At 50.9% G+C, this 24,236-nt stretch overlaps 1 protein-coding gene across 8 annotated transcripts in view; it reads left to right on the top strand.

Moving 5' to 3' along the window:
• SLC39A11 (solute carrier family 39 member 11) overlaps positions 1 to 24,236 on the top strand; it is a 423,988-nt gene that overhangs the window by 363,537 nt on the left and 36,215 nt on the right. For 4 of the 8 annotated variants that reach the window (XM_036835763.1, XM_036835759.1, XM_036835758.1 and 1 more), the window contains exon 8: positions 536 to 673. The exons of the other annotated variants lie outside the window; for them this stretch is intronic. In XM_036835763.1, coding sequence (XP_036691658.1) covers positions 536 to 673 — 138 coding nt within the window. The remainder of the gene's footprint in view (positions 1 to 535; positions 674 to 24,236) is intronic. 8 annotated transcript variants of the gene reach the window in all.

The raw sequence follows: 24,236 nt of genomic DNA, 5'->3' as shown, positions 1-24,236 counted from the left end.
GAGAGAAGTCAAGGAACACAGGCAACTCCAGACCCTTGTCCTCTGCTCCCACGGCCGTGAAGAAAGCAGGTGCTCACACGTGGGGAGGGGGTGGAGCGCCCCCTGCGGGCAGCTGCGCACGCGCGCACTTGGGGAGCCCTGAGGACCCAGTCAGGGAGGCCCCCGGGGTTGCACTGGGGGGATGGGGGTGGGGAAGAGGACCGGGACCCGCGCTCCCCAGGCCCCGTGATGTGGCACAGGCGCGTTCCCAGAGGGCGGGGGCGGCAGCAGAAGCGGTAGGCGCGAAGCGCCCTCTCCCAGCTCTGAGCTGGGGCGCCCGTGGGACTCGGGGCTGTTGGGTAGCGCTGCAGGGTTGGGACACGGCTCTCTGGGGAATGAGGTGGCTGAGCAGTGCCTGTGTGAGGGCAGCTCGCGTCTCCGACCTCGTCACCATCCATCCAACCCCACCCCATTTGCGCTCCGGGCAGAAGGCCAGGTGCCCACAGGGGTGGCTCCCAGGCTGCCTTCTCTTTCCCCATCCCCGCCGTTCATGCAGGGTGGACGCTGCAGCAGGAATGAAGCCTCCTACCTGGCTCCCAATGGCACCGTTGAGCCCAGAGCCCTGGAATGCAGGCGCATGGCACCCAGCTGTGAGCAAACCCAGAGTCAACCCCGCCGGCTTCCAGACGGGACGGTAAAGAGCTGGGCACGGCATCCTGCCTGGGAGCGACTTAATCCCCCCTCCTGCATCCTCCCCTTCTACCCACCCGCTTCTCCCAGGGCACAGCCGCAGAGCTGTGCAGCCCTCACCACTCTCTGCTTCCAGAACATTCTCGTCACCCCCAAAAGAAACCCCACACCCACGAGCAGTCAGTCCCCCTCCCTCCCTCCTCGTAGGCCCTGGCAACCACGAACGAGTCTACTTTCTGTCTCTATGGATTTGCCTGTTCTGGACATTTCATGTACATGGAATCAAACCATGTGTGGTCTTTCATGTCTGGTTTCTTCCACTTAGCATCATGTTTTCCGGGTTCAACCGTGTTGTAACTCCTTTTCATGGCTGAAGAATATTCTGTTATATGGCCGTACTACATCAGTTGACAGAGGTTTGGGTTGTTTCAGCATTTTGGCTATTACAAATAGTGTTGCAGTGAATACTGGCATACAGGTTTTTGTGTGGACATAGGTTTTCATTTCTCTCGGGTACATACCAAGCAGTGGAATTGCTGGGTCGTATGGTAACTCTAAATTTAACTCTTTGAGAAAGGGAGTTTTAAAAATGACCTTCTCTGCCAAAACAAAAGGATCCAGATTAGGCCAAGAGTTTATTTTAACCTTGAAAGTTCCATTCCCCAAACATCATCATCGCAGGAGCCCTTCCCAGGGCTGATCCCCTTCCTCTCGGCCCTTAAACCACAGGAATGCCGAGCGTTACAACCATAGGTGGTCTCCGCCGTGTGCTTGCTGTGTGCTCCGTTCTGCACTGTCCTCGCCCTTCGTTCTCTTGTTGGCTTTTCCATGAGAATACTCATGGGGGAAGGACCCCTGAGTTGCCCCATTTTACAGACAAGAAAGTTGAGGCACCGAGAGGTGCTCTGTCCACAGCCTCAGAGCTGGTAAGGCGAAGGGCCAGGTATGTTCCTAGGTCTCTGGCTGAGGACCTAGCCCTCTCCTGGAGCATGTGGTGGCCTGTGAGGTGGTTTGGCCACGATGAGAGGCTGAGTGACAGAGCCTGTGGGGAGTGGGCAGGCAGGTCTCGCTTCCCGCTGAGCTTCCTTTGCTGCAGACCCTTTTGCGTAGGTGCGTGGTTGGGGGTGGGGGGGAGGAGGGTATGGAAGAGCCTGGATTCCGGAGCTAGGCAACCTGGCTTCACACCCCGGCTCTGCCACTTACTGGCTGTGCGACTTTGATGCGTTGCTTTTTTTTCTTTTTTCCCCTGTGCCTCCGTTTTCTGGTCTGCAAAATAAGAATAATAATCGTTTCTACCTCAGTGGGTCGTTCTGAGAATTAACTGAGTTTATACGCGCAAAGCCCCGGCACAGGGCCGGCGTGTAGGAAGGCTGTATACAGTGCGGCTGTGATGTTTGCCTCCTGGCCTGCCTGTTTCAGACACTACACTCCAGAGAGATGCCCAGCCCACCCCTGTCCCAGCCCGGGCTCCAGGACAAGAGCTCCCTGTCCCCCCTTGCCCCCCCCCCCCGCCCCCGAAAGAGAACCGGTTCAGAAGCGGCTTCCACAGTCCGTGTGGACCCAGCACGCAGGCCAGAGGCCCGGGTCCAGGACGCCGGGGTCTCTAGGTGTTGCTTCTGCTCTCCCGTGTCGTGGGCTCCATGCCCGACACTAGGCCTTAGTACCCTCTCCTCCGTCCCCCCGCCCAGGCCTTGGCCCTCCCAGGCTGATTCTGCTGTCGTGTCTCAGCGCGGAGTTGGCGTGCTGGTTGGCTCTTGCCCTGGTCCTGCTCAGTGAATGTAGCTATTTGTCCATCCCGCACCCTCACCTGGAGCCTCTTCTCTACCCTACGGGGGACCCAGGACCGGGCTGGGAGCAGGCTGCCTCGACGGCCCGCCTGAGTTCTGCAGGTGGTTTTCTAGCGGGCAGCCCCGTCCAGACGGCACGAGCTGCTGCTTCCCTCTTGCCCCCCCCCCACCCCCCAGTTCCCTGGACTCACTCTCAGGCCCCCCCGTGTCACCGCACAAGTTACACGCCCAGAACAAGGAGGGAGGCCCTGAGCGCCCTCCTGTGTCTGCCCGGAGGCAGCTCCTCTCCATCAGCAGCACGAGGAGCCGTTTATGCCGGGCCCCCTCCCCCTCCACGGCCCCCGGCCATCTCCACCCAAGTCCCCTGGCGACAGGGTTGGCCGTCTTGGCACGGGGGACCGATGTCTACACAACGCGCGCTCTGTTTAGCCTGAAGCAGGCGTCAGGGGAGGCTCGGACCCCGCAAGGCTCTTTGAGAACAGCAGCGTCGTTCCTCTGTGGCTTTCCCAGGCGCTGGAGATGACACAGACTTTTCCCTCCTCTAGTCCCATCGCTGCCCGGTCCCTCCTCCTGGACAGCTTGTTACAAGCGGCGAGAGGCCGAGAGCAACTGTGCTTTTCAGAGCCGTGGGCAGCGTTCGGTTGGGCTGCTGGTGTTGACTGCACTGCATTTTGCCGGGCCAGCCAAGAGAGGCAGCTTGGGCGCATCGGTGGGTTCGCCACGTGGCACTAGTGGCTGCCTTTAGGGGCTGTTTACATGCAGTGCTCAGTCTTTACTGCCATCCCAGTAAAGAGGGGAGGACACAGATCCCGGGAACTTTCCCTGAGGTCATGCTTACGGCAGGTGGCATGTTTTGGGAAGCCCGTGAATTAACACCTCTGCCCCTGCTGGCTCTCTCACCCCACCCTTGCCTCTGGCAATCATGGGACAGTCACGAAGGCTACCATTTACTGAGCGCTTTCCACGTGCAGATCCTGTGCTCCTTGACTCCTGGGGAATTCACTAATCCTTAAGCCCCCTGTGAGGGAGAAATCACTGTGCCCATTTTACGGATGCAGGATGTGCCCCAAGGCACAAGGGAGTGAGGGCAGAGGCAGGATTTGAGCCCAGGCAGCCTGACCCTGCAGCCTGTGCCCTTAACCCTGACATCCTCCTGCCTCCTGTGACCGTAGAGGCTTGAAAACTGGCCCCCAAAGTGGTGTGGGAAAGGAGGTCAGCGCCGTTGTAAAAAGTGTGTAATTTCCCATTGTAAGCACTTTGAGCGTCGGCTCCAGGAGCTCTGATTCCACTGTCCAGTGCGTCTTTAAAATCATGTCTCATTGGGCGAGTTGGGAAACAGAAGCAGATGTGAAAGCTCTTCAGGGAGGGGCAGGTTTTCCAGCCAGCCTCACTGGCAGCAAACATACATGTTCAAGATTGTGTGGCACATCACTCCTGGCATTTCTTGCCACAGTAGGGAACCGTAACCCTTGCCAGGTGCCTCCAGGAAGCAAGGGCTGAGGGGAAGAGGGAGCGAGAAGAGAGCGCTGCAAAGAGACGGCACCAAGATGCTCCGGGCGGCTGCTAGGTCATGACCAACTTCCAGCCTCACCTCCTGGAAAGCGGACAGACGGCTGGGCTGGGTCACTGCGAGGCTAGAGCTCCCCAGCAAGAGTTACCTGCCTACAGGCTCCAGGACACGGAGAGGTGGGGGGGGGAACCGGGTCTTTAGAACGACGGTGTTGTAGTAGAATGGCATCCCCCAGAAAAGAATGTTGAGTCCTAACCCCCAGTACCGAGAATGTAACCTTAGTTGGCAGGAGGGTCTTTGCAGACGTAGAGAGTTAAGATCAGATCACAGTGGATTAGAGTGGACCCTAAATCCAATGTGACTGGTGTCCTTATTCGACAAGGAGAAAAGTCACACACAGAGGAGGACGCCGGGTGACAACGCAGAGACACCCCGAGGGGAGACGGCCACGTGGTGATGGAACCAGAGATCAGAGTGACACAGCCAGAGGCCAAGAAATGCTACCGGCCGCCGCCCGAAGCTGGAAGAGCTAAGGAAGGATCCTTCCCTAGAGATTTCAGAGGGAGCATGGCCCTGCTGACACCTTGCTTTTGAGCATCTAGCCTCCAGGACCATGAGAATAAATCTCTGTTGTCTTAAGCCACCCAATCTGTGGTCCTTGGTTACAGTGGCCACAGGGAACCGATAGATAGGGTCTCCCCAGTGTCCATCCACATCTTCCAAGCCCCACTAGGCTTTCTTCCCCTCCTCCCGCGGTGGATGGAAAGCTCTGAGCATGACGCTTGAATCCATCTTCTTCTCTATCCCGATGCATTTTGTTTTCCCCACCCCTTTGCTGGTCTTCATTTCCTATTTCAAAAGGAGGCTTGGGTTTGGTTTGGTTTTGGTTTTTTTTTTTTTTTTTTTTCCCCTTAGGCCTCTCTCAGTTCAATTTGAACCCAACTGGAGGAAAGCAGCAGCTTTCTCCTTTTCTGAGAGGCTGCCTTCAGACGCTGGCCCGCGGGAGTCCGGGCTGTCCCCTGCACTGGAGCTATTAAACTGTCATAAGAAAGAGGCCTTTGTCACGGGGAACACGGCCCTCGGCTCAGAAACAGAGACAGATTGTGCCAGAAAACAAACAACAGGAAAAAAGGTCCAACCACAAAATTCTTTGGGACTTCAGTCATCGGCTTCTCACTTGTTCTTAAAAGACAACTTTCCTTTCTTTGGTGTTAAGTCCATCAGATAGGTCGTCGGGTTTTTAGTTCTGTCCAGAACCGAGGGCTGGGGGCCTCCACCCAGCTCCCTGTTTGCATGATGTCATGCCTGCCTGCCTGCAGGTAGGGGAGTCGGAGGTGGCCCTGGACCTGCGCAGGGGGTGGGGTGAGGTTTCGCAGGGGACTGAGGGCCTGACTTAGTTTTCAGTGCAGGGAAGGGGGAAGCGATGAAAAAAGTCACAGAGGCCAAGTTACAAACGTCATGTTACAAATGCGTGGTGACCTTCTGACTTGGCATTGGCTCTGGCAGAGGCCTCAGAGAGCCTCGTTTCATGCAGGAGAGGAACAGAAGGACAGTGACATGCCCAAGGCCACTTCGTTCCCTAATGTCACACCACTGCTGCCTGCTCAAGACCACTGGCCAAAATGCCCCTTGACCCAGCCTGGCACCGGGAACTGCTGTGGCCCGAGCCTTCTGTTTGGCACAATGACCTCAGCCCCCTCCGGGCCAGCTTTCGCCCTTGACCATCTCAGGGTGGGGGGTGGGAGGGCAAATCAGCATTTTCAACAGGGTTCCCCTGTGCTGGGTTGCACCCCACGGCGTGAGAACCACGGTTCTAGAAGGAAAGTGGAGAAGAAAGGCTTAGGGGACCCCCCCACCCCGTTCCCACTGTCCCTTCCGAAGGGGGTTATGCTTCCCAAGGCTGCGGCTTTCCTAAGTCAGGGGAGAGAGGCACCGCTTCAGAGAATGCATCCTCTTAAGGCCAGCATTTCATTGCAGGTGAATGACAACGAAAGAAATGCTGGCTTTTTATTGCAGGAGGGCAAAAGACCACATAATTGGCAGGACCTCATGCAAAATGAAAATGCAGGCTCTCTTGTTCAAAAAGCAGGAAAAAAGCTTCTTCCTTTGTTCTGTGATGTCTCTCTCAACCTGTCATGGTGTTTTGTTTCATTTTATTTTTAAAATTTGTAATTGTGGTAGACTATACATAGCATAAAATTAACCATTTTTAAGTGTATGATTGTGTCATTAAGTACGTTCCCATTATTGTGCAACCATCATATTCTTCATCTCCAGAACTCTTTTCATCTTTTTTTTTTTTTGTTTTGGCTGCGTTGGGTCTTCGTTGCTGCGCGAGGGCTTTCTCTAGTTGCGGCGAGCGGGGGCTACTCTGTTGCGGTGACTTCTCTTGTTGCGGAGCACGGGCTCTAGGCACGTGGGCTTCAGTAGTTGTAGCACATGGGCTCAGTAGTTGTGGCTCAAGGGCTCTAGGTACACAGGCTCAGTAGTTGTGGCGCATGGACTTAGTTGCTCCGCGGCATGTGGGATCTTCCCGGACCAGGGCTCGAACCCGTGTCCCCTGCACTGGCAGGTGGATTCTTAACCACTGCACCACCAGGGAAGCCCAAAGAACTCTTCTCATCTTAAAAAATTAAAACCCTGTCCCCATAAACAACAATCCCCCATCCCCCTACCCCAGCCCCAGGCAACCACCACTCTACTTTCTGTCTCTAGGCATTTGACTGCTTACTCTATAGGGACCTCAGAAAGGGAGTCATTTCATATTTGTCTTTTTATGACGGGCTTATTTCACTGAGCACAATGTCCTCAAGGTTCACCCGTGTTGTAGCCTGTGTTAGAATTTCCTTCTCTTTGAAGGCTGAATAATATTCCGTTGTATGTGTGGACCACATTTTGTTTATCCATTCCTCTGTCGACGGACACTTGGGTTGCTTCCACCTCTTAGCTTAGCTATTGTAAATAGTGCTGCTGTGAACACGAGAGCACAAATATCTCTTTGAGACCCTACTTTCAATTCTTCTGTGTGTGTGCCCAGAGGTGGAATTGCTGTATCACGTGGGAATTTGATTTTTAGTTTCTTGAGGAACGTTGTCATGGTGCTTTTTATCTGCTGTTTAAGGCAGGGGTGCTTTCTGGAGGAGTGCAGACCCTCATAGGCTCCCAGGGCCCCACTTGATCATGGCCGGGTGCCTGGGGAGTGTGTGTCTGATCCTGACCTTCCTGGTGCCCAGGCCCCTGAGTGGCTGCCCCGGTCACTCAGCCCTGCATGAAGGAGAGCAGAAGGAAATTGGGGGAGAAAAAGTGAGCGTCAAGGAGCTGTGGTGATGCCAGGTGAGGTGATGTTGAATATGTACATATAAAGGTCTGTGATTCCAGACTTTTCCGTCAATTGTTGTTCGACCAAGTGAACCTCTCATGGTTGGCCTCCTGCATCCACGTTCCCTCTTCAGCCAGGCAGGTGGGCAGCCCCGAGGACCCAGGTCTGAACCTGGGGCAGGGGCAAGAGGTGCACAGTTTGCGGGCTCCTGGTGGGCCCACCTTCCGGCCAGGTTCAGGGAGCAGCCCCGTGATTACAAAGGGTTACTGTTCTCCGGGGTCTAAACACACGCAGTGTTCAAACTCAAGCTTTCTTCTTTAGCCTCAGTTTCCTCATCTGTAAAATGGGGTTGCCTTGAGGAGTACACAGCCGAGAAGGTCAGTCTCTTCTGGGCAGCTGGCACTTGACCCTCGGGAGCTGTTAACAACCCCAGCAGCTGGTTTGAGGGTGCAGGCGGCTGTGGCTGCAGCATGTGGAGACCCCCCCACCCAGGGGCTGGCTGGTAGCTGGGGGCGCATGTCTCTCTTCTGACTCTAGGTCCTTACGGCATCTGCTTGTTGGTGATACACGAGCAGTTTATGTCACTAGAGAACCATGACGTCGTCGCTGCAACCTGTGTGCCGTATAACATGTGGACATCTCGGTAACGCCACATGACGGTCCATAACCTGGATCTTCTGCCGCCTTAATACACTCTGAGAGTTTACCCGAGTCCCCACCTAAAGACTAAAAAGGAACCTGGCATGACATGCCCCTCGGTGTGTACCAGACAATGCTTGAAAAATTAACATTTGTTATAACCATTATACATATACCTAATAACATATTTTGGTAACAGCTTTATTGAGATATAATTCACATACTGTGTAATTCACCCATTGTAAAGTACACAGATTGGTGTGGTTTTTAGTTTATTTACAGAGTTGGGCAGCCATCACCGCAGTCAATTTTAGAACATTTTTATCACCCTCAAAAGGAAAAAGGAACTCTGTACCCTTTAGCAGTTGCCTCTCCCCATTTCTTTTTGACCCCTTCAACCCCTAATCTACTTTCTATCTACAGATTCTCCTATTGTGGCCCCTCTCGTTGTAGATAGATAGATAGACAGATATTTAGGTATATGTGGAACTTTATAACATGCGGTCCTCTGTAACTGGTGTCTTCCACTTAATATATATATATATATTTTTTAATTATAGACTATCAAGGAGGAAGGAGGGCTTATTTATTTATTTAATTTATGGCTGTGTTGGGTCTTCGTTTCTCTGAGAGGGCTTTCTCTAGTTGTGGCAAGCGAGGGCCACTCTTCATCGCGGTGCGCGGGCCTCTCACTGTCGCGGCCTCTCTTGTTGGGGAGCACAGGCTCCAGTCGCGCAGGCTCAGTAGTTGTGGCTCACGGGCCCAGTTGCTCCGCGGCATGTGGGATCTTCCCGGACCAGGGCTCGAACCCGTGTCCCCTGCATTGGCAGGCGGATTCTCAACCACTGCGCCACCAGGGAAGCCCTAATATAATGTTTTTAAAGTTAATCTATCGGGGCTTCCCTGGTGGTGCAGTGGTTGAGAATCTGCCTGCCAATGCAGGGGACACGGGTTCGAGTCCTGGTCCGGGAAGATCCCACATGCCGCGGAGCAACTGGGCCCGTGAGCCACAACTACTGAGCCTGTGCTCTAGAGCCTGTGAGCCGCAACTACTGAGCCCACGTGCTGCAACTACTGAAGCCCACGCACCTAGAGCCTGTGCTCCACAATAAAACTGGTAAGAGTGGACATCCTTGTCTTACTCATGTTCTTAAGAAGAAAGATTTCAGTCTTTCACCATTAAGTATGATGCATGATGTTAGCTGTGGGTTGTTCATAAATGCTCTATGTCAGGTCAAGAAAGATCCCTTCTATTCCTAGTTTGTTGAGGGTTTTTATCATGAAATGGTGTTGGATTTTGTCAAGTAATTTTTCTGCATCTATTGAGATAATTATTTGGTTTTCATTTTTTTAATCCTATTGATATGGAATATTGCATTGATTTTCAGATGTTAAACCAATCTTGCATTCCAGGGATAAATCTCCCTTGGTTATGATGTATAGCTTCTTTTTATACGTTGCAATATTTGGTTTGGTTGAGGAATTTTGTATCTATATTCATAGGAAATATTGCTCTCTAGTTTTATTTTCTAGTGATGTCTTTGTCTGGTTTTAGCATCAGGGTAATGCTTGAAGTCCAATTAGATATAAGGGATGAGAATGACTGACTAGAAAACCTCCTAATGTTTTTGGATTTGTACAGCTAGATGTTAGTGCCTCTCACACAGATTGGGATTCCAAGGGAGAAGAAGAGAATGGTGAGTTTGATCATTTAGTTAGGAACAGAATATGAGAACCCTTTGGGTTTTACCCTGCTGACCCAGCAATTGCTAATCAGTACTAGGGAAAGTATGGCTCATGACCCATGCCTTCTCTGGGATAGTTGGTTGGCCTGTCACTTACCCTCGAAACTCTCCCATCTACATTCTGGTCAAAGAATGCAGGAGTAGTTCCTGCTGTATACGATGCGTGTACAATATCAAAGTGAGACTCGTTGTCAGACCCCTCCCCTGTACTTGGCTCCCACCTTGATACTTAGTTTCTGACCTGGGTTTTAGGTTCTGGCTATGAATTCCTTCAGCCTGGATTCTGACCCCATTACCCACCTGGTCTATGGATACAGAAGTCCTCATCCTTTGTGCACTCCCTGGGCGCTGAGCCTCACTGCCCCAGGCTCAGATGGCATGTTCTGCGTGCTTGAACCTGCTTCTTCTCCTCTACCTTTACCTTCACATGGACTCTTTAAACTGTCTTGTCTGCATGAATTTTGAGCTGCTTCTCTGTTCCTCCTCACTGGTACTGCCTTCTCCCATTTCCCCTTATCGACGGGATCTTGAGTTTTGTTTCCCTACCTGGGGTTAACTCTTCTTACATGCTGTCCTGATACCCACCGACCTCACCTCTCCCCATTACTCCTACAATGTCTAGTCTGTCCATATTGTCGGTCCTGGCCTTCCCTGGCCTGTCCCATCCTGCTGCTGGTCATGTCTCAACTGTGACCCATGGTATTGACTTTCAAGGTAAAAATTCAATTTGTTTCCCTCTGTGGTTTAGTTTAATACATGAAAGCATATCCTTTGACCAAGGGTCTTTATAGATGGAGTAACAGGGAAGTGCTACAGCTTTCCAGGGGAGGATTACCTGTAAGCTTACAGGATTACCTATAAGCTGTCTGGAAGGTTCCTCATATCACCCAGCAAAGCATGGGAAACCTTTCAAAGCAGACCAAAAACTCAAACCTCGGAATCACAAGCACTGCTTTCTGGTAGGGCCATATCCAAGATTTTAGCTGGTTCTAATAATACATCAAATGTTCTTTCCCTGTTACCTTTTAGAAGACTTTCTATTTAAAAAATGAGAAGCGGAAAAGGATAGATTAAAGATAGATTAAAATGAGACAGAGGGCAAGTAATAGGTGTGTTTGGTGGGATAGATCACTCTGAGATTTCCATGTGTTCCCAAAGGGGCAACCAGATCAATTAGAATAGGAACAACAATCAAAGCTATAATGAAAAATTTTAGGGACCTGGAGGGGGAAAAAAAGTCTGAGCATGCAGTGGAAGAGAACTTACCACATTTCAGGTAAATTTAATGAAAAGAAACTCACAATTAGACATATCCCGGGAAATTTTTTGAATTACAAAGGTAAATAAAATGTCACAAAACTGTCCAGGTAGGATAAGCAGGTTACTTATAAAGGGATTAAATTCAGATTGATCAGAAACTAGCTCTAGTGAAAAGGGACATTCATTGAAAGGATACAGGAGATTAGGAGCAAGAAAACCAGCAGCCTAGTGAACAACTGAAATAAGGTCTAGAAAATCTCTCTCATACACTCACATGCACATACTTACGTACATTCTTTGCATTTAATGCATGGCTCAATAAGGCAGTCAGTCAGTCAGTCCATAATATCTTTGCCCACCAACCACTGTCCATTGAGTACACCTCTCTCTGTTAAATTTTAATTAACTGAGAAAGGGAAGATATTTGGTTCATCTCGTCTTTGTTCAGGGAGGGACCCTCAAACAACAGGTCCGGGACCAGCCTTTATTCACCTTGGGCTAGGTATCCACTTCTGGTGCAATGTGTGGGCACTCCCAACAAAAAAGAGCTTAGCTCTTTCCTGGTCAAGCAAATGAATTGAAGAAGAAAAAGGATGAATATCTGAGCCTGGGTTTCTTAGAAACCAGAGCCTAAGGCAAAGATGACATTCTACAATTTATTAGGAGGTACACGCCCAGAGAAGCAAGAGTGAGGGGGAAAAGAAGTGAATGGCACAGGAAAGGCAAAAAGGAGATCGAAGGCATATCATTGAGATGGTTGTAGCTTCTCAAAAAAGTAATTCTCTCTTCTCAGTCCTGGGTCATGAAGAACATCTTCAGAGAGACTGAATGGGACTGCTGAGTCTCAGAACTGTGTGTTGGAAGGTGCAAAAGGGGTGGTAGAAGAAAGGATAAGCAACTGATCTCATGATTCCTTCATCTCCTGCTTGTTTGGTCCAAGTCCACCTTCCTCATGCTTCTGAATTGTATTACCTATCCCCTCCCCCCTCCCCCAGGGCTGCTATGGCTTTAGTCAGGGGGATGTGGGCGCTTCAGCTGCTGTGAGCCCAGGCATCATGGACGAGACACTGAGCCACTCCTCCCTGAGACCATCCCCAGTGTTAGGAGGTGAGGTGACAGACTGCAGTTGAGACTTTAGGAATGGCATGATGGATTATTCATGGTTCTCCAGAGAAACAGAACCCAGTAGGATGCGTGTGTATATATATATATATATATATATATATATATATATATATATATATATATATAGAAAAAGATTTATTATAAGGAATTATCTCATGCACTTAAGGAGGCTGGCAAGTTCAAATTTGCCCCTCTGGGCTGGCGGACTTGAGACTCAGAAGAGCCAATGGGGTGCAGTTCTAGTCCGAAGGCAGTCTGATGGAGATTTTTTTTCTTATTCCGGGAAGGGTCAGTCTTTTTCTTCTAATCAGTCTTCCAACTGATGAGATGAGGCCCACCCACATTGTGGAGAGCAATCTGCTTTACTCTACCAATTAAGATATTAATCTTGGAAACTCCCTGGCAGTCCAGTGGTTAGGACTCGGCAGTTTCAGTGACAGGGCCCGGGTTCAGTCCCTGGTCAGGGAACTAAGATCCCACAAACCGTGCAACGCAGCCAAAAAAAAAGATATTAATCTCATCTAAAAACACTCTTTCAAAAACACCTGGAATGATGTTTGACCAAATATCATGACACCCTGTGGACTAGTCAAGCTGGTACGTAAAATGAACCATCACACGTGGGAATCTCTGGGGCTGCTCAAGAAATTCTCTGCCAAAGTCCAGAATTCATGCAGGAACACAGGGAAATGGGGTGGAGCAGACTGGCATACTGGATTTGGCAAGCAAACTGATCACCATGTCTGGTACAAGATTATGACTGTGTAGTTCTTTATTGTTCTTCGGAGATTATCATTGATTATGCGTTTATCTTTAAGTTCTAGTGACTTGCCTCTTGCTGATAAAAATTTTATCATTTAAACCGGTTATACTTTGAGGATATCTTTTGGCCGTGCTTGAGAAGAATGGATTAAAAAGAGGTTTCAAGTCCCAACTGTGACTTTTTCTTGGAAACTCTAGTTCCACACCACAGAATTTGCCTTCCTTATCATGCTCTCTTTGGTGGAGAGAAAATGAACCAAGACTTCAGGATGATGTACCACAACAAGCTTATGTGCCCGTGTAGGTGTGGGTGTACTCAGGGGGATGATTAGGGATTTGTGCTCCTTATAAATGAAAATGATGATGTCTTTTTTTTTAAATATATTTATTTTATTTTATCTATTTTTGACTGCATTGGGTCTTTGTTGCTGTGCGCAGGCTTTCTCTAGTTGTGGCAAGCAGGGGCTGCTCTTTGTTGCGGTGCGCGGGCTTCTCATTGCGGTGGCTTCTCTTGTTGTGGAGCACGGGCTCTAGGTGCGCGGGCTTCAGTAGTTGTGGCACGTGGGCTCAGTAGTTGTGGCTTGCGGACTCTGGAGCGCAGGCTCAGTAGTTGTGGTGCATGGGCGTAGTTGCTCCGCAGCATGTGGGATCTTCCCAGACCAGGGATCGAACCCGCATCGCCTGCATTGGCAGGTGGATTCTTAACCACTGCGCCACCAGGGAAGCCCGATGATGTCTTAAGAGTTGCTTGAAGTCATGCAAGTGTTTCTTCTGTCTTTCTCTTCCCGGAGGGCTTCCTTATGGATTTCTGGTCTACCCCACGGCATTACCCACATGGTCCTGCCTACACACAGACACCCATTCTCACTCAGGACAGGCCCACATTGTTTTAATTGTAATCAACATAACAACATTGTTAATGATGTAGTTTACGTTGTCTTTTTCATGCTGACTCTTGGGAATCTGGTGAGGACTTTGCATGCACAGCACATCTCGATTCGGATGCACCCTGTTTGCAATGCTCAGCAGCCACATGTGGCTCGTGGCTGCCACATTGGATAGCTTAGCTCTCGGGCAGTGGTTCTAAACCTGGCTGCACGTTGGAATCACCTGGGGGACATTAACGCACTGATTTCTAGATTCTCCCCTGCAGTGATTCCGAGTTAATGGGGCTGGGCTGCCCAGGCTGAGGATCCTTCTGGGTTAAGAAGCACTGGTCTACCGGGCACTCTTCTGGGAAAGTGTGTCCTTTTCCCCACTCTGACCAGACCTCTCTTCCCCTCCATCACCACGAGGCTTACAGTGTAAACAGAAATTAAGCAAGCTGTGACTTGGGTCACGGGTAGAAGAAAAACAGAAACAGGATGGTATTAAATTCTGTCTGACAGGCAGGAGTGAACAAGCTGAATTCAGTTGTCTTCTCTGGGTCTGTTTACCAACAGACTCAGTAATTATTTGTTCTGCCACTGCCCTTGAAGCTTGCAGTGTGTTTCTTGTTCTCTGAGAATTGAGAACCATTTAGGAACATTGCAGATTTGGCAAGATTTCCCAGCTCCCCCCCCAACCCCCGCCCGTGTTCCATCGGGAGCTTCCAGTGGGAATGAAAGCATTCCGTGGGGAACACTGATTGCTGGAGACAACAGCAGGAATATATGTGACGGGAAACCAGGGATACCGTGACTTCTGCAGGACCCATTTTTCTCTGCTCTAGACAAGTGAACTCTCCTCCACAAATAGAAACCAGTCCAGACAAACCACAGAGACTCAGGTTTCTAAATGCATCCAGAAAAGATTGTTTCAGGGAAGTGGACAAATGAGGCATGAGTAATTCAATCAGCAGGAAAACAAACACGATGCGACCCCACGTCTGAAACCCAGGGTGCCGGCAGGCAGCTGTTTGCCAGTCCCAGCACCTCACAGACCCCGGGGGCCCCATCTACCTACTTGGTCCCTCACAGTCAAATTGGACTTCCACAGACGGCTCAGAGCTGGGAGCCATGCATGCTGGGGAATAGAAAATCGCTGAGGGTTTCCTGGGGGCTGTGAAACCAGAGAAAAATACATGGAGAATAGAATCACGGGAAGCAAGTGACACTTGCTTGATCTTTACTCTGTTTGCGTGTCTTCAATCCAGAATTCATAAAGAAGTAACTGGTCCAAGCGAAAGCTTTTTGCTGTAGTGAATGTGTTTGGGAAGACGCTTCTAGTCCTTTGCCACTGAGCTAGGTAGCCCTCCATCTGCTGGGGTGCCAGACCCTTTATGTTGACCTTCAGGTAGAGGAGATGGGCCAACCCATGCACCCTTATCCAACCAGCCCGTCACCCAGAGCCAATAATTGCAAATGGCTAGCTGGTGTCAAGGGTACCATGTGGCTATAGATGGGAGGGTTGATGAATAACTCACAGAGGAACCAATTCCATGAATTAACTAATGACATTCACAGATAATCTACTGCTCCTATCGAAATAGTTCCTATAAAGCCAACCCCGGGCTTCCCTGGTGGCGCAGTGGTTAAGCATCCGCCTGCCAATGCAAGGGACACGGGTTTGAGCCCTGGCCGGGGAAGATCCCACATGCCGCGGAGCAACTAAGCCCGTGCGCCACAACTACTGAGCCTGAGCTCTAGAACATGCGAGCCACAACTACTGAGCCCGTGTGCCACAGCTACTGAAGTCCACACGCCTAGAGCCTGTGCTCCGCAACAAGAGACGCCACGACAATGAGAAGCCCGCGCACTGCAATGAAGAGTAGCCCCCGCTCACTGCAACTAGAGAAAGCCTGCGCACAGCAACAAAGACCCAACACAGCCAAAAATAAATAAATAAATTAATTAATTAAAAAAAAAAAAAGCCAACCCCATTTCTTTCCCATGCTCTCCTACCATTACATTCTCCTTTTAGGTAGAGGTATGGGGAGAGGGAGCAGGATCTCAGTGACTAACCTTTTCCTCACTCTGTTGCCAACCAGTATAGTGTTCTTTTGCAACTGTTTTAATAAGATATTTTTAGTTTTCATTTATATCATTTGTAAGAAACAGAAGCATAATGCATACTGTCTTAAGCTGAAAAGAGAATTTACTGGCTCACCAACATGAAGACTTCAGGGATTTGACTTCAGGAACAGTTTGATCCAGGGCCACAAATTGTAACATCAGGCCTCTGCTTGTTTTTCTCTCCCTCAGCTCTGTCTTCTTCAGCGTTGGCTTGATTCTCAGGTTCTCCCTGGTGGCAAGATGGCTTCCTGCTAACGTCTCCAGTCCTGTGTCCTCCCAGGTTCAAGTCCGACAGAGACAGTTCGTCTCCTCTCAGTAGCTCTCTTGGGGTCTGATTAGACCAACTTACATCACGTACTCCCCCTTGAACCGGTTACTGGGACTGGAAGGATGGAACTAAAACCGTTGTCCAGAGTGGCATCTCAGTCTGCTTTCCGGAGCTTGGCACAGAGCCTCCGCCGAGCCGCATGGACTGAGAGTGGGGGATGGGGGTCCCCAGAGAGAACTTCCTGGTCACTCTGAGGTATGAGAGGGGGCCTTCATACTCTTGGTCCTTCATGGTTGATTCCATTGGTCCTTCTTGGATGTAACACACACACAGAGATGGTGCTTTGGCTCTTTTTGGTGATCGCATCATTGCATGCATAGAGGCAACCATCAAACTCAGGGCCTTGCAGGACCCACTGGAGATCATATTGAAGAAAAGTACTTGGTAAACTGCCCAGCACTTTGCAAACTCAAAGTCTGCAAAATACTTCTTTTTACTGTTATTTCTTAGGACCTGTGAATTTAGCTGCTTCCTTTACTTCTTTAGTCTAAATGGTGAAGAACCTCCAGAGAGGTAGCTTAGCACAGTGTTACAAACATGAACTCTGAAACCAGCCTTCCTGGGTCCAAGTCTGGGCTCTGCCATTGATGAGCTGCGTGGCCTTGAATAAGTTACTCGACATCTCTGTGCCGTGGTTTCGTCATCTGTAAACTGGGGATGATAAGACTATCTCCCTCGTGTCAACGTCAATACGCGTCAGTTGCTCAGAACAGCGTCACGCATGTAGCATATACTTCATAGTAAAAATAATAGCTTTAGGGATCATCAAACCAACATATTAATTTCTAAGTAGCTTTAGGGATCATCAAACCAACATATTAATTTCTAAGTCTCTCCCAAAGAGATGCTGAGGTGGAAGGTAGCTAAACTTCTCCTACATTCATTCAAGGTCTTGGTCCCTAAAAACCTTGAGTCCATCTTGGTTCGCAGAGGGATGTTCCCACTTTCTGAAAAGGATTTAGACTGGATCTGCCTGCTCCTCAGTTTGGCCTTAGAAGAACTACTTCAGCGCATCAGAACAGTGGTTCGGAACAAGAAAATCTTACTGTGTGTGCTTCACAGGCCTGGTGTCGAGACAAAGAATGTGGGTGACACGCTTGGAGCCCCGTGGGGCAGAGACAGCCCGAGGGTCTCACCCATGGGCGGGGCCCCTGCTGTTGTTTCCTTCACCCGGGCAGGAAGATGCCCCTTTAAAGGCGTTCCTTTGCCTGCCTGTGTTCCTACTGTCATAGTTCTGCCCCCTCTTTCCCCCGCAGAACTGCTGTAATGAAAAGGCCATCAGCTCTGCACCTCATGACTTGGCCGTAGAGTTTCTGCAGGTTGGAACTTGAGTCTAGAGGGATTGATTTTGATACACAGGGTTTACGTTGTTGTCTGTCTCCATCCCGAAGCGCAGACACAACAGGAACATTGGTCCCACGGGCGGGACTTTTTACTGCCTTATGGTTTGGAAAGGGTCCACTCCTGATGGAAAGCCCCTAACATTTCAGGAAAAGCCTACGAAATAAACCTGAGTGGGAGGAAGAGGCAGAAGAACAAAGAGGAGGCGATCCACAGCTCTGGTGCCTGGTGACGGGCAGTGACGGAGCTCAAGAGATCAAGTTGCCCATTTCAGTCTTCTTTGTTCACCCCAGACTCCCAAACCCACAAGGACAGCTGGAATCCATTCTTAAAATTTCTCGGAAAAAAGAAATTCACATTCTCTCCCAGGCATCCTTCCTGCTTTTGTGCAAAAGTGATTGCCAGAACTCGGCATCGTTGAGATTTCGGACGGATTGTCCTTGTCATGGGGGCTGTCCTGTCCCTTGTACGGTGTTTAACAGCATCCCTGGCCTCTACCCACTACGTGCCGGTGGGACCCCTCCCCACAGCTGTGACGGCCCAAGATGTCTCCAGACATTGCCCGGTGTCTCCTGGGCGGGGGGGAGGGGGGAGGGCAAATCGCCGCACTTGAGAACCACTGCCATAGACAGTATTTATTGTAACATCTTACGGGAAAACCTGAACGAACTTTTCTGGCCAACCCAATATGTCCTTCAAATCTTTGAAAGCCTACTACGTACCAGGTGCTGCTTCAAGAAAAAAAAACAGTAGGTCCCTAAACTCGGACTCAGAAGAACAGAGTTAAACCACTTGCAAATCAGTGGAAATGCGTAGGTCGTGGATTGGTGCATCTGGGGTAAACTGGTGATCCGTTCACGCTGACAAATGTCTCTGTTCAGTAAACGGCGTCACTCAGCTTCTTCCGACAGGGCTCTCACTGGCCCCGAGCTCTTCCCCCTTAGCTGCCCCTGAAGACCGTCCCGCACACCCTCCTCGGTGGGAAGGAGCAGCTGCTCCCCATCTCCCGTAGACCCAACATCAGAGGCTTGGCCAGCTTCCTCTTCGCCTCCCTCTCTCCAGGCGAAATTCCAGGTCTCAAACCTCCTGGGGAGGCATTGTGGGTCAGGCTGAAATCGTGCCAGACATCTGGATGAGAACCGCAGGACGCGGCCAGCGCTGCCCACACCTCCAAACTCTGCCCCCGGGGTGGAACGTTCAAGGGGCCCGCCGCCGTGTCATAAAAGCCATGCTTGATTTGGTGCTTTGGGCCACAAGGTCTGCTGTGGGCCAGGGTGGGGACTCCCTCTCTCCCTCTCTTGGGCCCCCCGTCAGCTCACCTTGGACTCGTCGTATGTCTCTTCTGCTAGGGTCCAAGAACCCGAGGGCAGGGGCTGTGCCATCTGAACTCCTCCCTCCCTGGCAGCCCCCGGCCCCCACTTTTGTGGTAGCGTGTCCAGGAGATGCTTCAAAACGGGTAAATACCTCTAGATGTTTGATGCCACGTCTAGAAACAGTCAAATGTTCCCCTGGCATTTTAGGTTCCCTTCAAACCGTCTGGTTCCTGAGCGGCTGCACTCACTCCCCAGAGATTCCATGGGAATGACTTAAGGATTCTGAGTCTGAAAATCACCTCTCCGCCTGATGGGAAACCGTCCAGAAAATCCAAATCCAGTTCCTCGTTTCAAACAAACTAATCAGAACAAGCACAGGGTGCAACAATAGGAACTTTGCAAAAAAAAGAGAGAAGCGGCCGCAAACCTTGCCCATCTCCTGGCAAAGAAGCCAGCGACTTGAAGGAGCTCCTTGGAAGGAGCACGGGGACATGCTGACCTCAAAGCCAGGTTTTCACGTTCTTGACCTTCCTCTTCCAAGAGCTCCCGTTTTTCCAGAAGCCCTGTCGTTCGTCTTCTGTCTGGCCCTGGCTGAGCTAGCGCAGGTGCGGCTCCAGAGCGGGCAGACTTCCCCTTGGGGGTGTCCCCTGGACTGATTTTTAGGCGTGGGACTCCATCTCAACCCAGATTCTGAAAACAGCTCCTGAAGGATGAACGTACGCGGCAAACCCGAAAGCTGGCGATTCCAGGATTTCAGCTGCCCGCCCGCCGCCAATTAAGAGGAATCACGTGCGGTGCAGTTAACAGCACAGAGCAGCACAGAAGGCTTTTGTCCCCTGGTCCCTAGCTGACAACGTTCACAGCACCGGCAGCTGTTGCCAGCCTCTGTCTCCTGGCCCCCGGAGACCTTTCAAAACGGGATAGACAGCGGTTTGTCCGGAGTGTTTACAGCAGGCCCCCAAGGCGACCAGTGGGTTGGAGCCTCTCTGGAAATACCTCTCAGGGACAATGGGGTGGCTGTTATTAATGAATGACATTAATAAACAGGTCCCAGCGCACGTTGAGGGGGCCTCCTAAAGCCCCTGTCCCTCCATCCTGCTCCCGGATTCCTAGGAATAACAGACTGGACAGATTCCCCAGAGGCCAGCCCCTCCCCCAATCCCCAGCAAAGTCTAGAATGATTTCAAATGCCCCCCTCCCCCCGACAAAGACCCACCCCCAGAGGGTCCCCTGGAGGAAGCCCAGCCAGAAGTTCACACTGGAGGAATATTTGAACTTTGGGGATGATGTCAGCTCCACAGGGCCAGGGACCCCGTCCTGTCCACACTGTTTTCCCACCACCTCGGACAGTATGTGGCACAAACAAACATCTGTTGAATGATTGAATGAGAGCAGAGGGGGTTTTAAGCCATTGCCTTTCAGCCAAAGTGCTTCCCCCCCCCCTTTTTTTTTTCTTTTTACCATGGAACATTTTAAACAAACATACAGGGAGGAGAATACTTTAATAATAAATCCCCATGTGCCAGTCACCCAGCTTCAGTAATGATTCAGCCAGAATTGCCTCTTGTATATAACTTCTGCTTTTATTCTGGAAATTTGTAAACATACACAAGGGTAGGAGCCTGCTTTCATTAACCCCGCATGTGCGTCACCCAGCTTCACCGCCCTGAAAACAGCATGACAATTTTAGGGCCACCCTTTCGGAAAGTAACCAAATCAGTATATTCCTGAGCTGTTTAGAGGGAGACAGACCTAACGGCTTATAATTATACCCAACTTCCTTACTGGAAAGAGATCCAGAAAATGTCTTTCTCTTCTCCCCCCGGACTGAGAGGCAGCCCCGAACGCCAGCCGGTGCCCAAGTAAACGCAGACGCGGAGACGTGTATAAAAGCACCCCACCTCCAGCAGGTCATTATCTGTGTTTATCTTATCAGGATAATACTAAACCAGGCCCACTTGGAACAAGGCGTTCAGTCTTTGCAGCCTGGGATTCCGCTCCTAGTCACCAGTTCCCTTTATAAATCCACTGTCCCAGGCGGAAAACAATTTGAAAGGCAACATTGTTACCGGACAAGGCTGTAACTGTGATAACGGAGCTTGTGTGGCCCGTGTCTGGTAATAAATTGCCGGGCCCCAGGGTTGCGGCCAGGGGGCCCTGGCAGAGCGCTGTGACCTGCATTTTCTCCTTTCTGAGCGCATCCCGACGGCCACGTAGAGATCAAATCAGACAGAAGAGTGTCTCTTGAGCCCCTGGGATCATGGAGTGGCGGGGTCTGCTCTCAGGGGTGTGGTCCCCCGCCAGGGACACGTCCCCAACCGTGCCTCAGTGTTTCGTAGAGGGACCGCTCAGCCGTGGTGATCCGATCCGGGGATTTGCCCTGCAGTACAGCGAGCTCATTGTTCTGGACACTTGGATTTTGGGCTTCTTTGAGCTGGTTTGGTGGCAGTGGGCACTGATGGAAACTAGGGGAAGTTGGGTGCGTGGCCTCCTGCTTCCAACCCAGCCGTGTCCTGGTCCCTATTGGGGGCAAATTGAAGAGAGACGCCTTCGTATGGGAGTGGAAGTTTTTTTTTGTTTGTTTGTTTTTGTTTTGTTTTGTTTTTTTATTTATGGCTGTGTTGGGTCTTCGTTTCTGTGCGAGGGCTTTCTCTAGTTGTGGCAAGCGGGGGCCACTCTTCATCACGGTGTGCGGGCCTCTCACTATCGCGGCCTCTCTTCTTGCGGAGCACAGGCTCCAGACGCGCAGGCTCAGTAGTTGTGGCTCACGGGCCTAGTTGCTCCGCGGCATGTGGGATCTTCCCAGACCAGGGCTCGAACCCGTGTCCCCTGCATTGGCAGGCAGATTCTCAACCACTGCGCCACCAGGGAAGCCCAAGTGGAAGTTTTTGAAGTCAAATGACATACACAAAAGTACTTTGCAAAACCATAAAAGGCCGTGTAAAAGTTGATGTTATTAGCAGAAAGAAATAAGAATGCTATGTGCACGGTGTAGCAGAAAGCATTGGGCTCAGACAGACGTCACCTGGGGCCGGGGTGCTAAGTTCTGTGTACAAAAGGGCAGATGCTGAAACATTCTCACGAGGCTGCTGTAGTAATAAGTTGATAATATATGTGAAACCGTCTGGTGCATAACCCATAGCGGGGCTCAAAAAATGTGGGCAGTGTTATAATATAACACAAACATTATCTATAATGATATTTATGTATAATAAATACAGGTTCATGGAGGTGCTAAAAAGAGGGAGTAGGGTCTCTATAGGTAAATTGGAAGGTTACTGATGTGCGTGGCAGTAAATTAGAAGAAGATTTATGTGGAAATGAGAGTTAGGGGCACTGAGTGTTCCATCAAGGGGTATAAGGGTTTGGGGTTTTCTTTAAACTGAAGTATAGTTGATTTACAATATCGTGTTAGTTTCAGGTTTACAGCATGGTGATTCACTTATATATGTTCTTTTTCAGATTCTTTTCCCTTATAGGTTATTACAAAATACTGAGTATAGTTCCCTGTGCTATACAGTAGGTCCTTGTTGGTTATCTATATATAGTCGTGTGTATCTGTTAATCCCAGCCTCCTCATTTGTCCTCCCCTAAGAGTATGGGTTTTTCATGTGAGGCGGTGGACCATCCCTGGAGGCTCTGGAATAAGACGGGGACGGTGAGGGGTCCACGCAGCCCAGGGGAAAGAGGAACAGGCTTTGGAGTCTGATCTCAGTTTGAACGTGCAAGTGTCACTTAACCCCCCAGCCTCTGGTCTCTGATCTGTAGAATGCGAATTCGTATCTGTCACCTCACATCCTGCAGCTGTCCTGATAGGCACCTTTGAAATGGTGACTATTATTGGTTGTGCTTTAGGAAGATGGTCCGCTGGTGGGGTGGAGGATGGGGGTAGATTAAAGGAAGAAGCTACTTGAGGCAGAGGCCGGAGGCAGGACCAGGTGAGGACCCAGGTGCAGACCTCAGCTCTGCTACTCCTTCCCACCCCGAGACCTGGGCCGAAACGCCCCGCCTCCCCCTCTGCCCTCACCCTCGTTTCCTCTCGATCCCACCAGCCAAATTGTTTCCTCCTGAGCCCTCTGCAAGCTGTAATTATATATGCTTTTCTCCTTACTTAATTATTATTTGTCTGCTCGCAGACTCTTTGCCTCACACATGGGTCTGTTTCGCCCCACCTGGCATCCAGGTGTTACAGATGCTCCTCCCTCCGCATTAATCCCTGTGGCTGCCCTAACAAATTAACCGCAAACCGAGAGGCTCAAAACGACAGAGATGGATTCTCTCACAGTTCTGGAGGCCGGAAGTCGAGAACGAGGGCAGGGCCACCCTCCCTCTGAAGCCTCCTGGGGAGAATCCTTCCTTGTCTCCTCCAGCTTCGGGGGGCTCCAGGGGACCCCTGGCTCTCAGCAGCCTAATTCCAGCTCGGCCTCCGTCTTCACACGGCCCTCCTTCCCGCCTTCTTTCTGGGGTGTCTCCTCTGTTTGTCAATTATAAGGACACTTGCCGTTGGATTTAGGGCCCTTCCGGAAAAGCCCAGATGATCTCCTCTCCAGAGCCTTGATTACATCTGCAAAGACCCTTTTTCCAAGTAAAGTCACGTTCACAGGTTCCGGGACACAGACGTCTCTTTCGGGGACCACCGTGTAGCCCACCGCACCCTGCTTTGTGCGAGGTTCTCCTGGAGTAAAGACGTTTCCAGCAGGAACAACTTGCCGTGTGCCCACTGGGCTCAGGATGCAGCCAGCCGGACCCCAGGCAGTATCCTGCTCCCATGGAGTTTGCCGTCTTCGAGCGGGCGGGGCTGATGGTGAGCTCGCGAGCGCGAACGTGTCCAGAGGTGGACACACGCGCTGAGAAGAGAAATCAAGGCGGCAGTGAGGCCGAGCATGGCCGGGAGTGGCGGTGGAGGTGGGTCCTCTGTGGACAGGAGGTCAGGGAGGCCTGCAGGAGGAGGGGCGAAGGGTCCCGTTTCTGCCCTTCTTGGCATTCCTGACCTCTGACCTCTGTGTAGGCCATTCCCTTGATTGCCAAGGAGAAGCAAGGAATTCTGTACTAGACCAAGAAAAGGGGCAGATTACTCTTAAAGAGAGGAGAAAACGAAGGAAGGACCCAGGGAAGGTCTACGCTCAACCACGGGGAGGGCGGCCCTGCGCACACCACACGCCAGGCCGCGGCTGAGAGAGAGGGACCCGCCTGCCCCAGGAGGAGAATGCGGAGTGGATGCCCACCGGGGGCCCCCCACCTCCAGGCCACAGAGGAAGGATGGCAGAGTCTGTCTGCGGGCGGCCCAGTGACGGTCGTCCGGCTGACCCCAGCCCCATGTCTCTTCTCAGGTGGCCCAGGGCTGGTTAAAGGGAAAACGCTATTTCAGATTGTGGTGGACAGACCCTGATGGGACCCTGTAAGTCGCCCTTCTGAGTGTCCCTGGCGTGTGGTCATCTTCCTGCC

Source organism: Balaenoptera musculus, chromosome 20 (genome assembly GCF_009873245.2).
Source record: "Balaenoptera musculus isolate JJ_BM4_2016_0621 chromosome 20, mBalMus1.pri.v3, whole genome shotgun sequence".
Lineage (NCBI taxonomy): Eukaryota > Metazoa > Chordata > Mammalia > Artiodactyla > Balaenopteridae > Balaenoptera > Balaenoptera musculus.
This window is presented reverse-complemented; position numbering and strand designations above follow the sequence as displayed.